The sequence below is a fragment of the Phalacrocorax aristotelis genome, chromosome 10 (genome assembly GCF_949628215.1).
Source record: "Phalacrocorax aristotelis chromosome 10, bGulAri2.1, whole genome shotgun sequence".
NCBI classification, from domain to species: domain Eukaryota; kingdom Metazoa; phylum Chordata; class Aves; order Suliformes; family Phalacrocoracidae; genus Phalacrocorax; species Phalacrocorax aristotelis.
In genome coordinates this window covers 9764130-9779966 of record NC_134285.1, presented here as the reverse complement: position 1 = coordinate 9779966, position 15837 = coordinate 9764130, and the positions used below count along the sequence as shown (strand labels likewise).

The 15837-nt window shown below is 40.9% G+C and overlaps 1 protein-coding gene across 9 annotated transcripts in view; it reads left to right on the top strand.

The window, feature by feature from the left end:
* The first annotated feature begins 2469 nt into the window (after positions 1 to 2469).
* TMC5 (transmembrane channel like 5) overlaps positions 2470 to 15837 on the top strand; it is a 28668-nt gene continuing 15300 nt past the window's right edge. For 4 of the 9 annotated variants that reach the window (XM_075105132.1, XM_075105131.1, XM_075105127.1 and 1 more), the window contains exons 1-7: positions 2470 to 2567; positions 10621 to 10790; positions 11353 to 11552; positions 11802 to 11906; positions 14461 to 14560; positions 15138 to 15228; positions 15545 to 15793. In XM_075105132.1, coding sequence (XP_074961233.1) covers positions 10717 to 10790; positions 11353 to 11552; positions 11802 to 11906; positions 14461 to 14560; positions 15138 to 15228; positions 15545 to 15793 — 819 coding nt within the window. In that variant the 5' untranslated portion in view covers positions 2470 to 2567; positions 10621 to 10716. The remainder of the gene's footprint in view (positions 2568 to 10620; positions 10791 to 11352; positions 11553 to 11801; positions 11907 to 14460; positions 14561 to 15137; positions 15229 to 15544; positions 15794 to 15837) is intronic. The other 5 variants (XM_075105133.1, XM_075105128.1, XM_075105135.1 and 2 more) reach the window with 4 other exon arrangements.

Here is a 15837-nt window from a genome sequence, read left to right as displayed (position 1 = left end):
CGCATGGTTTTGGTTCCTTGGTTGAGCATCGTGTTTCATGGGCTTCATTTGAACAAATTCCAGTTGATCATTCCTGAAGATTCAGGAGATGGAAATCAAACCCCCTCAGTAGCATTCCTGAAAAATCATTCAGATTTAGTTCAGATTCGTGCTAAGTGTGCATTTCATATGCCGGATACGAATGCGTATTGCACCACCAGTACCCCCTTTTATTCTTCCCTTGAAGCCAACCAAGCATGGGCTATTTTTGTGTTCAGCTGTGAACACAGAGCAGGGCCGGGTCTGACCTAAATAGGAATACTTGTGGTGTAAGACTTCCCAAGGGGTGTTGTATGGGGTGTCAGTTTTGCTTTATATTTATGTTCCTTTTCTTACCACTAAGAATAAAAGAAGAAAGGTAATACACTTGCTGATTAATTCGACTTCTTCTGAAACTCTGTGTGCTAGAAAAGTTTTAGGTTAATGACCCCGTGAGAATAAATTTACATAAAGATTGGAGGAATTGAAACAAGATTGACTTCCTTGGGAATCTTGTAACAACATTGTTTATTCTCTTTTTTTTTTTTCTTTTTTCAGTTGAGAATGCTTTTTAGGCAGTTGAAAATGTTTAAATGAATTTTATGGATCAAAGCAATCCTGGGTGGGAGAACAGTAATGCTGAGGAGGAGAGAATGGATTATTCTGCCAGAGCCCGACAGTCACACGCAGGGAGTACAGTAGGTTTGATAGATTCCCCTCGTGCGTTATTTGTCCAACATACCTTAGTCACAAAAGCAGCAGTTTTCAGTCTGTGCTGAGCATGGAAGCCAGTGCCATATACTGTTTCCCGTGATGCTGGAGATCCATCTGTCACATTTAGTAACACCATGTGTTTCCAGGACACTTTTCCTTTCATGCGGTTCCTCTTCATAACACCACAGCTCAAAAGTGCTTCTATGTTCAGGGAAGTTCTGAGTGATAGTTTTAATTTTTGGGGGATCTTGTGTCTGACTACCCCCGGTGCTTTGCCCTGTGGCCTGTACAGCATGCAGGCACCTCCTGGATCAGTACAAGAGATCTGCAGACAAGTCCTCTGCAGTAATTTCAGGAATGTTGCTTTGGGCAAAAGAAAATCTTAAAGTAGTACTAGCAAGCTTCACTTAAATCCATGTTGAATGTGTCTGGTACAGGATAGACATATTTTACCCTGTTTAGGAGCTGGAAAAGCACTAGCCATTTGGTAAAAGTGATCCTCAGCCATGACAACAGCACAGTTTCTGAACCTGGAGCAAATTGATTTGTTACCAATTATTCACTGGCTAGTGAGGGTGCCTTTAATTCAAAGGTTGACAGGAGTATTTTTCATTTGTTTGTCTGTTTTTAATCTTGCTGACCAGATAAGTTACTTAGGAATAGTTGCTGGAAGTTTTAAGACGTGTGTTTTTTCTGGGGAGATAAAATATGCCAAAATGGTGTAACAAGCTGTATTAAGACATAAGTGGCTGTGATTCTCTATTTCTGTACAGTATTAGCAAAAAGGAGAGAAGTTATGGGCAGAGCACAGGTCTGGGACAGCAGAGGCAGTCTTGTCCTCACCCTGCTTCCTTCTCATCTGTGCCTCTCCCAGTGGTGGCTGCTGGGCCCCACACCAGCTTGGGGATGCTTCTCTGTTCAGAGGACAGCATTAGCCTTTGGGAAGGGCACCGGGCACCAGCCTGGCAGTGCTGTTGTGTGGTGGGCGTGCTGGGGTAACCCTGAGCCCAGCTGGCGACATCCAGCTACTACGGAGTAGTTATAGAGGCATCCCTGCTGTGCTGCTTTGGGACAGAAATTCCTGCAAGAAGCACCACCCCAGCACTTCATTGGCCTCTCTGTATTGCACCCTGCCTGGTGCTCAGCTGTAGCTTTGTTCAGTCCATAGTTTCGCCCATGTCTGCTTGAAAGGAAGACACATAGGGAGAGGAGAAAGACAAGAAAAATCAGTATCTCTCTGTCACACTAAAGATGTTCCTCTGGTCCCTGCAGGGTACAGGAAGACAGAGCTGATATTAAATTCCCCATCCAGGAGCTGCTAATTACTCTCTCTATTATGATGAACGATTTTTTTCACCCCTAGATGAGCCTTCCTGTAATACAACTAAAAATACGTGAGGTCAAGATCATTGTTCGTCTCTGCTCTACAAAGGATTAATCCAGGTATAAAAGTAGCACATCATGTGTCTGAAAACTGTTTCTCTTTGCACTTTTATTGTGGTGTTATTGCCATCCAGGCCAAGAGCAAAGCACGTTTTAATTCATGGAGGGAAGGAGACAGAGTATCTTGGAGATCAGCGCGTTCTATAGCAGGTAACACGAAAAGGACCTTTGTTTTGTTGTTTTCCTTTCTGCGCCGTAAGAGCAGGACTTCGGCTCCCCGTTTCCGAAGGGAGGCGAAGCGGGCGGCCGCGGCAGCACGCCCGGCCTCAGGGCCGGAGGCGGGACCGTGGCGCCGGGAGGAGCCGCGCCGGGGCGGGTGCTGGTTCCCGGGACGGACGCCGAGGCACCTGGCGCGGGCGAGCGGGGCCAGGCAGCCCGCTCCCGGCAGGCAGGTAAGGGGCCGGGGTCGCCGGGCCTGGGGCTGCGCCGGCGCCCCTCGCCGCTGCACCGCTGCGGTTTCAGCAGCGGTGGGTAGGGCCGGGGTCGCCGGGGGCTGGAGCTCGCTGGGCTCCCAGCGGGGTCTGCAGCAGCTCCCTGACGGCGGGGCTGGCAGGTGGTTTCTCCGTGCACCTGGCCTGGAGGAGTCACCCGAACTGCCGGACAGGCGACTGCCGTTCACTAATGCTCGCTGTTTAAATTTAGAGTGATAGAACTATTAGGGCTGGACTGCATACGCGGGCGGGGGTGGACTCGGCTTCTGCCGCCTGGCGGGGGGGTAAAGCGCCTCTCAGAGCTGTGCCCTGGCTCTGGTATCGGCCCTGCTGCATGGCACCTCACAGCTTTATCACCCCGTTAGTTACATAGGAGTTTCCACTGTCTTCACCTGGAAGGGTCGGTCCGATGGGGGATTAGTAGCCACATCCTTCCGTGATGTATTTAGCCAGTGTGCCACGCTTCATTCAGTCTGCGAGGTGTTGAACCAGCCCTGCCGGGATCACCAGCTTGTGGTGTGATGTCTGCTTTTGCTTTGGTGTAGATGGTGTGTTGGAGCTAGTGAATGAACTGCTAGCTAGTGAATGAACGTGGCACTGCGTTTTCCAAATAGCAGGTTGTGAGTTTTGTACGCTACAATAGGTAACAGGAAGCCAGAAGAACTTTTGTATTAAATAGGTGCAGAAAATCTCAGGTTTAAGTATTCATGTTCTTTGTGGTCAATCATTCTGTCACTCCCTCAAAACATAGAGGCATACTGTTTAAATATCACTCTCTTTTTCTTTAGCCTCTTCCTTTATTCTCTAACCTACAAAGGTTGAAATATTGCTGTGCAGAAGATTAAATACATCTAAAAGCCAGATCTTTACACCCAAGTTTTTATTGCTAAGTCTCTGTCCCTTAGTAATGCTCTGTTAGTTAAGCAAGCCTGCAAGCAGTCTGTGGTACTGCACAGGAGCTGTGCTAACTTCTGCTTCCACCGACCTAGCGTCACTGTGGTCTCCTCTGCCAGCCCTGGCACCGACCACAGCCTGATCCTGCTCCATGTAGCAGAAGCAGCCAGTCAGTAGCTCTGGAGCCACGTTCAAAGCGTGATAGTTCAAGTGTGGGTGCTGGTCAGACCCTGCCCATGCGAGACAGTCCTGGCATGGGATAAGGATAGCAGTGGACTATCCAGCTGTGTGAAGCAATGGAGTTGAAATGGCACCTGATCCAGGCTCTTCTGTCAGTATGCCACCCAAAGCAATCAATTTCAGCATTTATTTTCTTTTTTTCTCTCCCATCCCCCCGAGTAAGCTTAGTTGGGAGGACTTCTGTTCTTGCCATGAAAGTGGTCAAGCGGTATGGTATGGGCTGACATAAGAAGAACTAGCACTCTGCAGTGGTGTCCCCTTTCACATTTTTGTGAAAAAGCCTCTAATTGTGACTTGTATAGTCCATAGATTCTGTATGTTCATTGTAGAATAGAACCCTAATGTACTAACACGTTACACTGCATTTTAATGTAGCCTTATTTTGTCTGAAAAATACGTATTTAGTTTATGTGAAATTATTTGTTCAACAATTTGAAAACTGCATGTAAGGATTTTGAAGAGTTAAGAGAAACCTGTGACAAAACTGGTTATCTTTTCTTCTGACTGGTTCTCCTCAGCCATTTTCCAGCTTTGTAGCTGATTTGCTAGAATATTGTGAATAGCTTTTGTTTTCCCTCAGGGTCATATTAAATGCTGCTTGTGCAAATAGTAATATGATGACAATGCCCTAACAGGAAGTTAAGCTAGAAATTATAAACAGAACAGTGCCCTTCTTTTAGTTCAACAACACCATGTATCTTTAAAACCCTGTTTATTATCTAAGATGGCCATATGTGCAGTTATCATAAGCTTTTCTGATTGAATTTGTGAATGAGACTCCCGTAACTGATACTGCTCATTAAAGTATAATTTGAAGGTAATATTTAAACTGTAGAGGTATCTATTGCAAGTACAGAATAAAGAAAGCTTTCTTTTAAGGCAAAACATTAGAACTGCTCTAGTAAACAGTATCTCATGCCTCTGATAGACCTGGTGTGGTAGGCTGCCTTTCCACTGAAAGTAGAAAACTAATCCCAAACAGGTGCTCACAACGGCTTTTTTTTTTTCTTTTTTTTTGGTAACCAGACATTTCCTTCAAATACAAGTAGCTGGTAATGTTGGTTAATAGGCAGACTTAAAAAACTTGTTTTGCAAAGCAAGATTTAGTCCTGCTATATGCAAAGAACGTGCTAGTCTGCAGTTTGGAAATTGGTCACAAGACCGACATGCACTGATACAACGTGATTCTTGCCTTAGCCTTTTTTCCCCCATAACAGTCAGACTATGAGCTAGGTAATGTCCTTCAAGTGTTAAAGAAATAATGCAGAGTTCTGTTCATGGTTTCTTATTCTTGATAATCTTTCCTCTCTCTGTCATGTATCCTGTTCTTACTATTCAGTTCCCTATTTCTAATTTAGTGATTATATATCCCTGATTGTTCCTCTTCACCCAGGGCTCATAGTTTTCCCAATGGATTAAGTTTGCTACTTGTGGTCAGAGTTAAGAAAATAAAAGCAACAAAGCATCAAACAAAAAGAGACTTTGTTTTAGAGGGGTCTCTGGGGAAAGCATTAGATAACGCAAAATCACTGTGATATGTACTTCAGTCGATGTGAATTGTGATTCTGTGGAGCCCTTTGGGTGGCATGGTAGATTAGGGAGCCTACTATGAATTTCACAGAATTAATGAAGGATCTGAACTTTCATCCAACGCCATTAAGCAAAAACTCTGAAGTGTGTGCCATGTCTTTACGACACTTTCCAGGACACTAACATTTAACTATATGTTGTAACAATTTTTTTAATGTTTCAGGAGCATGTTTATAATAAAGGTGTCTAAACTCAGGGGAAGAAGTAGAATCCTGCTTGAGACTGCAAACACAAAGTAGTCAGCAGTTCTTCCCCAAATGCCTTATCTAAGCAGTCACAGGTGATAAAAGGGATTTATCTTGCAAATGAAGTAAACCAGATGACAATATTGTAGTCTTACTGTATCTGGGAAGGAAGGGTAGGGGAGGAAATTACAAGAGGAATGTTACATGGAAAGGACAAGGCAAACAAGTGAGTAGGTGTGAAAAGTGGATAAAGACCAACTAAGGAGCAGAGCTCATGTCGCTGAAGCAGTAGCTGGAGGTAATGAGAGCAGCCAGCTGAGGGCAGAGAGAGTCCGACAGTAGGATGTTCCCCTGTATCAGACAGACACTATCCTCCCTGCTTCTGCCAGCCTGCCTGGCTACTCTCTGCATCCCACTCTCACCAAGAAGGGCAGGGGGGACAGGGAGGATGGGATTCTGGTAGGTAGCATTACACCATAGGACTAGGAAATACCTTCCTTTGTGAGATTGAGATCCAACAAGCTGTTGGGAGAGACAGCAGCATTGTGACCGTTATGGGGATGCTGTCACTCTCTCCTTTCCCCTCCCAATTTGGTTGTCTGTCCTTTGCCTATACAGTATAAAGCAGATGAGTCTTTATTGCTACCACATGTCATCTTTCACTGGGAAGATCTTTTGTAGCAGAGGCACAGTTTACATTGCTGAAATGGATTGAAGGTCTAAAATAACAAAGTTGACATTGGCTCCTGTAACTGACCCTGCTGACATCAATGAAAACAATGGAAGGCCAGTAAGAGGTGGTGCTTGTCAGTGCAGACTGCATACTTTGGCAATATGCATAAAAACTAAGTCCCTTTCACTTCTGTGTATGATTCACACTTGTTTCATTGCTAACATGTCAATTAAAGTTCAGGTTTTCCTGAGTGTAGTGTATGATTAGTGTCAGTTCATAGGCTCTTAAGATTTTCTGAGAGGCTTTCCTGGTTTGTTGCAGCAGTGTTGAAACTGTTGGGATTGAGATAGCGGAAGAGTAGTTGTCAGTACTGGAACCTAGTTGTTGATGCAGCATGTAATCTAGTTTTAACTCTGGTCTGTGTCTCAGATTCTTTTTTGGCTTCCAGAAATCAATCTGACTTTTTCAGTATGAAACTGTGTGGAACATGTTAAACCGGAGAGGATTCATGAATAAAAATAACTTAGGTAACAGTGAAGCCCTGTCCAGTCGTACCCGACAAAACTGAAACACCTTTATGGATTCTGAATCTGTTCTTCCATGAGTTCTGCTACCTTCATTCAACACTATTAAGTCAACTATGATGTTGTTCTGGAACTTACTGTTTCCATTCCTCTTCAATATTTGTGTAAGTAGAATTTACTTTATGTGATCCTTTTTACTGAGGGATTACAGGTAAATGACTTGAAGGTCTAAGTGGCTTTCCTGAAACTTGATACCAGGACAAAGTGCTATTTTAGCAAGATATTAATGTTTGTTTGTTTGATATTCTAAATAATGATTAGTGTCTATAGCTGAGAATTACCTGTAGAGGAGTGAATGAAACTAACCTGGAATATTTTGTCAAGGCTGTTGGTCTGTGACATGAAGGCAGTTATTTTTCTGGGAAGTGATCCAGAAGCATCAGTCTGCACTGCTTGAAGTTTCCTGTTCTATATCGTTACTCTGTGTGTGGAATGATTTAAGTGGAAAGCACCGACTCTCCACCTATGCTGTTACTTATTTACATATCGATGATTATCAAACCCACTGATCTTAAACCCTTCTGGTCTCAAGAGGAAGAACACAAGATTTGTCTAGTTGCTTGCCAGAATCCAAAATGTTGTGCAGCAAATGGATGCCCCTCTGCAAAGGGAAGATTTGTCAAGCTTCTGCTTTTTATCTTTCTTTCACAAATGACCTCTGTTCTCCAGCTATCTCCCCCCCCCGTCCCCGGATAATAACTCTTTAAAGAGAAAGCTAAGTCTTAATGTCATAGCTTTTCCTGGAGCTATGGTTTACTGCATCCTATGACAGGTCAAAAAGAAGAAAAAAAAATGGTTTAGCTTGAGCATTACCTGGTTTGGGATCTAGTGGTCTCAGGTAGCAAAAGGAAGATCTCTGTTTTTTTCAGGAACAAAATGTGAAGATTTGAATTTTCTTCAGCATACATGGGGAATTTATTTAAAACACTTAAAACTTTGGGAGTGGGAAAAAAGCAGAGTGGCTTCAGATGCTGGGTTCAATGTTAGACTGTAAACGTCCCTGTGGATTTTCATAGAAATCCTGGCATAAAACACATCTTACGACTCAAAGGAAATAAAGTGGATAATGATGAAACCAATAGACAGTCTGTCTTGGGCTTATTTGAGTGTCTTAGCAAGCCTTTATGTCTATACCTAGAAGAGGTCTTTAAAATGAGCAAGAGAAAGATGTGATGGATATATTTTTTTAGTCAGGCTGATATGTTTCAGTTGGTTGATTGCACTTCAGCAAATTGGTTGACGTAGCTGGTTGATGCTTCCCTACCAGCTTGCTTCTGGGTAATGCTGATTCTACACAACCCATACATTTCCATCAAAATATCTGTTCTCTCTACAGTTTGAATGAAGACCACGCAAGTTGATGAGCTGTTTAGATCAGTGGTCAGCTTTCCAGCTGCCTTGCTGGCAGGCTTCCCAACATTCTGGATGGCTGAGTCTGAGTTAGGTTCCTGGGAAACCATTTAAAAAAATAGAAAAATGTAATTTTGCACACACTACAAACAGAATTGTCTGAGAATTGTCTTCCCCTGAGAAAGTCATATTTTCCTCTTTAGCTTTTCATTACAGTTTGAAACGTAGAATACTTTTATAGGGGGAAATTTAGTTTTCCACGCAAACTTCTTTGCAGAAGTTTGTATAAAACTTCAGATATATTCTGAACTAGTTCTCAGAAGATCATCAGGAGCTACGTGGTTCCTATCAAAGAAAGCCTACCTCTCAGGAGATTTAAACTTCCCATTACTTTTGTGTAAAAGCCTTAGATTCCGGGGCTGTTTATTGGGGTTTTTTTGGCCATAAGGAAAGGCTCTGGTAATTACTTTTCTGAATACATAAGAATCTCACTCTGTCTCTGGAGGTGTGAAATTGTTGCCTGAAAAAACACAAGTTCCACCTAGGGGAGACTATGTTTATAGTTTCTTCTTGGCAGTAATCACATTCCACTATTTACAGAAGATACGGGTGACGCACTGCATATTCAGATTTTTCCTGGTATGCTTTTTTACTGAGTGTTTGCTGAAGGCATGGGCAGTGTAGACAATGTTCTGATTAAAATGTTAGGAGTTCAAATTCAATCAACCACCTACGTTTATACGCAAATCTCTTTGCAAGTCAGTGTGCAAAACCTGGGCAGTGTTTTAGAACTGTACGTCACACTGCAAGATTTTAGACTGTCATCCAAGATCTTTAGGTCTGTAAATGACACAATAGTAATTTAAGAGCTTCTTTTGGCAAAATGAGAAGATTTTGACAAGCCTTCAGAAACTAGACACTGTACAATTATTCATTTTGAAGATCATAGAATCATAGAAGGTACTTTTCTTCATGGGGTACTTCCTTTACTGCAGTAGAAATTGCACATAAAAACCACTGCAGACAGAAAAGTTGGTTGATACTGTACTGTTAAATGAGATTCAGCTCTGCTGTTCTAGGAATTGGAGCAGAAATAAAAGCAGGGTCTGATGAATTTTGCCAGATGTATCCTTTATCGGCTTTTTTTTTTTTTTCCTTCCCTGTTGTTGAATAGCTTGCCAGCTGATCAAACTTGGCATGGTGCCTTTAAGAACAAATGCTAAAAATTGCTTCCTTTTTAATTTTAAGTATGACTTTTGATTAATTGCAAGAACTGTCTGTTTAGTTTGGACTATGTTTTTCTAATATAAGGCTTTCACTGACTTACCTGGACTTCCATGTGTTAAACTCTGACCAGGTCTGGTTTGCTTGAGACTAAAATGGAGTACACTGAGGAATAAAGCTAAAACCAAACCTATTTACAGGTTAAGTCATTAGAAGATCACTCATTAAGAGTGGGTCTCTAAATAATGTCAGCAGTGTACATAGCAGTGGTCCAGCGGGTCCCTTGTTCACAGCTAAGGCCGCTAGTGAGGAAGTGGGCAGACTCACCTCCTTTTTGGCTTTGGAAATGTAGCAGTCAGAGAAAATTTGTGTATTTGACTTCTCCTGTATGAGGAGGAAAGAGAAAACTTATCTTCTCCTTAATGTTTCAATTTGGTTCTAAAAACATGGCTTCATTGTCAGTGCTGGGGAAGACTTCATGTGGCACTCCAGCTCCTTAGCTCTGTAAAGAGCTTACTATAGAGAAAGATTAGTTCCCATTTTAGTTGCAATGTGAGGTGGACCCTAATTTCCCCATGGTAAATAGCACTAAGTTAGAACGATTTCTAATTTATATTGTTTCATGTTATTTGTTAGCAGGGTGGCAAAATCTTCTAAGATGATAAAATGAAGTTCCTTTCTTTTCATTTTGTACATGCATGCATCTATTTTACAATCAGTCTTCCCATGAACATATTAATGAAGCAGTAGATGAAAATAAGTGTCATGGTTTAACCCCAGTTGGCAACTAAGCACCACCCAGTTGCTTGCTCACCCTCCCTGGCGGGGTGGGAGGGAGAATCGGAAGGGCAAAAGTAGGAAAACTTTTAGGTTATGGTAAGAACAGTTTAATAATTAAGATAATAATAATAATAATAAATAATAATAAATTGTAGTGAAAAGGCAAACAAAAAAAAAAAAAGAGGAACAAAACCCAGGAAAAACAAGTGATGTAATCTCTCACCACCGACTGACCAAAGCCCAGCTTGTCCCTGAGCAGCGATCGCTGCTCCCCGGCCAACTGCCCCCAGTTAATATACTGAGCATGACATCATAGGGTATGGAATATCGCTATGGCCAGTTTGGATCAGCCGTCCTGGCTGTGCCCCCTCCCCTCCCGGCTTCTTGTGCACCCGGCAGAGCATGGGAAGCTGGAAAAGTCCTTGATTTAGTATAAGCACTACTTAGCAATAACTAAAACGTCAGTGTGTTATCAACATTATTTTCATACTAAGCCCAAAACAGCACTATACCAGCTACTAGGAGGAAAATTATTGCAGCTGAAACCAGGACGATAAGGAGGATTTCATCCCTCAGATTGAGGACTTGTCATGTCTTATCATTACAATGAAGCCTTTGAAAATCCAGACTACCACTTCTCAGAGACACTGGAAATTGATAGAAGGTGAGTTTGTTTAATTTTGCTGTTGTGACTGTGCCATAAGAAATTAAATTCTGTTTTTATATGCAGGAGAAACTTTTTCTCCAGAGCTGTAATTTGTGGAATTTTTTTAATCTCTCCTTTATGCTTGCATTCTCAGACAGACATTTTTAAAGCTGTTATCAGGAAGGAAGCATTCAAGAGAAATGGCATGTTTGCTTTTTACATGTTAGATGAATTTTTCAGTTAAGTGTATATTAGGATTTATGGTAAAATGTCATGGATATTTTTTAGTTCCAGTAATTTTCACAATGTGCTATAAGCTTGGATGTCCTTGTTTTCCAAGCAGTTATTCCTGTTTAGGTAGAGTCCAAGCTAACTTCAGGTGGAGAAAAGTTTTATTCTTCCTAATTCAGCTGATGACCAAACCAGAATTACGATGTTGAAGTTCTAAGTACAAAATACCTCTCAGTATCAGAGTTTGTTTTATAATGTATGCAAATTTGATAATAGGTAACAATTTATTAAGGTTATCTATTGAGCGTTTTTGTGACACTCAAGGTTTTCGTTTTTGCTGCTCACACAGGAGGATTTCTCAAAACAATCTGTTCTCTCACCAAACCCCTTATGATTCTTCACTGCTTGGATCCTATGGAGAGCGCAGTGGAAGAGGACAGAATTACTCTCTGGCCATACCAATGGGCTCCATGAGACATGGCTCTGAATACGGTGAAGGTTTATCAGGAGTTAATGTCCTGAGCAGAAGGCCATATGGAAAATCCACAGGTATGTAACTTCTCCTGTGAACAGCTTACAGAAACACTGGAACAAATGATGGCTTACTCTGTCCTGAGGGAGTCCTGTAGACTTGTACGGACTGCATAAGTCATTGAATACTGGGATGTGCATTGGACTGAGATCTAGGAGTTTGGTTAATGGGATATATTGCTGTGTTTGCAGTAGAGCTGTATTTAGTCAGTAGGGCTGATACTCTGTGTGTACAACTTCCTGTATAATTCTGATCCCTTTCAACAGATAATCTTTCCTTTGAGCCTGAGCCAGAACTGGCATATAGCTCACCTTCTGTCTCCGATCTGCTGGATCACCCTTATACCCACAGAATTTCCAATATATCAGAAGGTAAGGTATTAGAATTGTGGTGTATCAGAACACTGAATGTCAGCCTTGCCCTCCATAAAATAGTAAATATTTAAAAGCCTTCTAGTTCAGGTATGAAGGTCTTCATGTAATAAAAGGAATCATAAAACATAAATTCTCTTTTATTCTGGATTTTTCAATATCTTTCTGAAGGTGATGATCTTTGTTTCTTGAGCAATGAAAATGTAATGCCTACCAATTTTAACCTGAACTCCCTATAAGTGGGTCAACATAAAACAAACTTACACGCTTGTCTGAAGAGACTCATTGCAGGAGAGAATAAAGGGAGGATGGGATGCATTTTTGAGACTATCTTTACTGAATTGTTCACTATATTGTCTCCGTGTAAATTCTAGACTATAATAGTAATTAGAAATTATATTCATGAAAATACAGGGGGTCTGGAATAGTATAATCTGGATTCTGTTTTAGGCTAGCATTAGTAATTCATTGTTCATGTTCTGGGTAGGAACTGTTCTTCCCATATTGGGTAATTTTTTCTGTTACAATCAGTTCAGTTCCTGTCTGCTGCTTCTGGAATGTAATTAAGAGTTCTTTTCTGTAATTGTTACCTAATACCATCTCTCTGTACCCCCAAACTGAGAGATTCTTGAGGTTTTTTCTCTTTTTCATCTTTAAGAACATGGTCTTTGAGATCTGATTTAGCAAAACCCTGTATTCGTATTAAAAAGTAACGATTTTATTGGTACCTGGAAATGCCTCACTCTATGAGTGACCATAGTTAATGTTTGGAAATGTCCTATTTCTATCATGCATGACTTTTAATAACTGATAGGAAGGAGAGAGTGTATTTCTAACAAAATCAACTAGAGGAAAAATGTCCAGGCGCTGAAAGTTCAAGAAGTACCTCCCCGAGGAGGCACAGGTGCTTTTCTTTTTCTGATTCTTTTTGATTGCTACAGAGGAAGTTGGCTCAAAGTAGAAATGACGCTGACATCAGGGGACCAGTAGATCTAAATGGTAAATACAGTGAAGAAGCCTGCAACATGTGCATTAACTAACAGGTGTATCAGTCAGTTGGGGCCTTCCATGCTAGAGGGTCGAGCTTGAAAGGGGGATGTAACATTGCGCAGGCTGGCCGTTAGCTTACTGGGAAGGTGAGGCAAGGAAAGCTGTGGCTAAACTCATCTGCTTCATAGCTGGAGGGCGGCTGCATTTAAGTAATACAGTCACTTGTGTTTGAATGATCAGATGAAACAAGGTTGAGAGAACAGTTGCATCTTGGCCCCAGGGAAATGGGAGTCTGGTACGTATAACTTATTCAGCACGATTGAGTGTGATTCTAAAACAATCCGTTAGAAGCCAGTGGGAGGATTTTTAAAGCAAAGACCTGTCTTCTGGGAAGAAAGTCTTGAATAGTCAATGCATTAATTTATGAATGGATTAGATGACAAAGTTTTCCATGACAGCTGAAGACTGGTCTCAATACCTCTTTTCCAGCACGTATCTGAAATTGCATACGGTTGTCAAGCATGCCCAGGAAAGAAGTGAGTGGGGAAGTATATGTTTGCATGCGGGTAGTGAGATTGAAGGGTATACTTTTAAGTTGTTTCTGTGAAAGTGAAATTTGAATTTCTTAAGTCAGTTTGTCAGGAGTATCTGGGCTTACCTAACAGTGCATATTATTTAGATAGCTTTATTTGAAGAAGCAGTGAAAGGCCACTTGATGATACCCTCATGACTTCTTTCCAGCCTGTTTGAAACAGATCCAGTGTGCAAAGAAGGTAGGAGTTTAGGCAGCTGGTTCAATATTAAATAGCATCTTGCCCAAGGATGGTGTGGCTGATACTATTGTTGGTTATCACCAGAATTGCATGTACGGTCTTTCTGTGGTTATGGGAACAACTTGGGTTTGTGTTGACACTAGTGATTAATCCTTTATACTCTACTAGCACACTAAAATCCCATGATAAAAGAAGCACAGTGCAATATGAATGTGTGTTAAATTGTAGAAAGAAAAGCTAAACTCTTTTTTAGAATTTGTTTGACCAGGTAATGGATTGTTTTCAGCCATTGTGTCTGGAATTAGCATTGAATTCCAGCTATGTGAAAATAGCCTGATTGTCAGATAATACCATTCAGTCTATTTCATAGGTAGTGCTAAGTTTGGGCACTAATATCAACTAGAATAAATAAAATGAAAGTTAGCTTTCAAGTCAGTATGTAGCATCATAGAAATGTAGCTATGGAACCATGATCAAGCAATAGACCAGAATCTTGGATTTTGTCACTATTTTGTTTTCCTTTATGTTGCAGCTGTTTGTATTAACATTAAACAAGTATCAGACAAGTGATACTTGTTTTTTTAAAAGTCAGTGTTGTACTACTTACTTACATCTGTGTTAGAGTACTGATGGAGCTGAGGATATTCTGGGGAGTATTGATAAGTCTCAGAACTTGCCACACCTTGGTAGCAGTGAAAACAGGGAATGTTATTATATCCATTTCAGGTTTTGTATAAGAATTACTGTATTATTATTCCAAAATTTGGATTTTTTTCATGGGTTTTATGCAGAGGAAAAGTTAATTGGAAACCTTGCAAGTATGTCCACCAGTGAAAGGATTAAAGCAATCCAGAAGATGACAGAGACCATGAAAAGAAAGAGAGAGATCAGGTAAAAACAAAAGTTTACCTGTTTAGTTTTACAAACACTATACTTCCAAGATCTAGCTATCAAGAATAGGTGTTTGCCATCTGCTCAGTTTGAAAGAACTAAAAGTACTTTTTAATGCACTTTTAAAAAGTTGAGATCTTGCAAGGGAAAATATTTTAAAGATGGTTAATTGTCCTTTCTCTGGATGAGAAGAATCTCTCATGGTAGTATAAAACACAATATCAAGGACTTGAGATTTGATTATGAATGATGACTTGCGATTTCTTTTCAAAGGAAACTTGGATCTTGGCCACTGAAAATGGAGAAGAGACCACATGGTCTCAAGCATCCTTTTGTTTTCTCACATAATATATTTAAATTTTGTTCCCAGAGTGAGTTAGTGGAGGGGTTAGAACATGCTGTCATAGCATGGACAAAAGTCATGGTATCAGCTAAGAGAAAAAGAACCAGCAGAACATGTCTATGTTTTATTAGTTCTGCACATGTGTGAAACTATGTGCAGCATCTTCTTTGGCTTCTTGTTTTAATTACAACCCATACTATAATGCTTGTCATCCCCTACCCTGCTCTTCCACAGGAATAAAGTTCTTAAAGAAGTAACAGAAAAATCAAGGCACCGCAGTAATAGATTTTCCTGCTGTACAGAGTGTCTGCAAGGAACAGTAGTGGTAAGTGTCAGAAGCTTGTGTCAGTCACAGTAGGGTAAACCACTAGCTGTAGTGCTATCACTCTCGCCAGAGGTATCTAGTGTCTTGTTTTATGTTACTTACCAAAGAACCAATTAATTACTGCAGTGTTCATTAATAATGACTTGCATTATGGTAGCACTTAGGAATACCAGTTAAGCGTCTTATGGTACGTATAGTGGGCAACATCTGTTCTTATCATTGAAATAGAACTGTAAAAAATGTGAGGCTTTATTATGTGAATTTGAGTCCTGTTTAAGACTGCTTGCTGAGATAAATCTCCTCTTTTGCACTTCAGTCATTTCGGCTATTTCGAAATAGATTGTCAGAATATTTTCACCGACTGCAGTTATGGCACAAGACTCTGAAGATCATTGGCACTGAGTTTGGAACAAGTGTTCTTTCTTATTTTATTTTCCTGAAGTGGCTGCTAACTTTCAACGTCTTCTCATTCCTCATAAACTTCAGTTTCATCACAGTCCCTCGGTTGGTCACAGCAGAACCAAATAACCTTTCATTCACGGGTCTGGAGCTGTTCACTGGAGCTGTAAGTGATTTGTATTAACACTGTGTTCAACAGATCTACTTTAA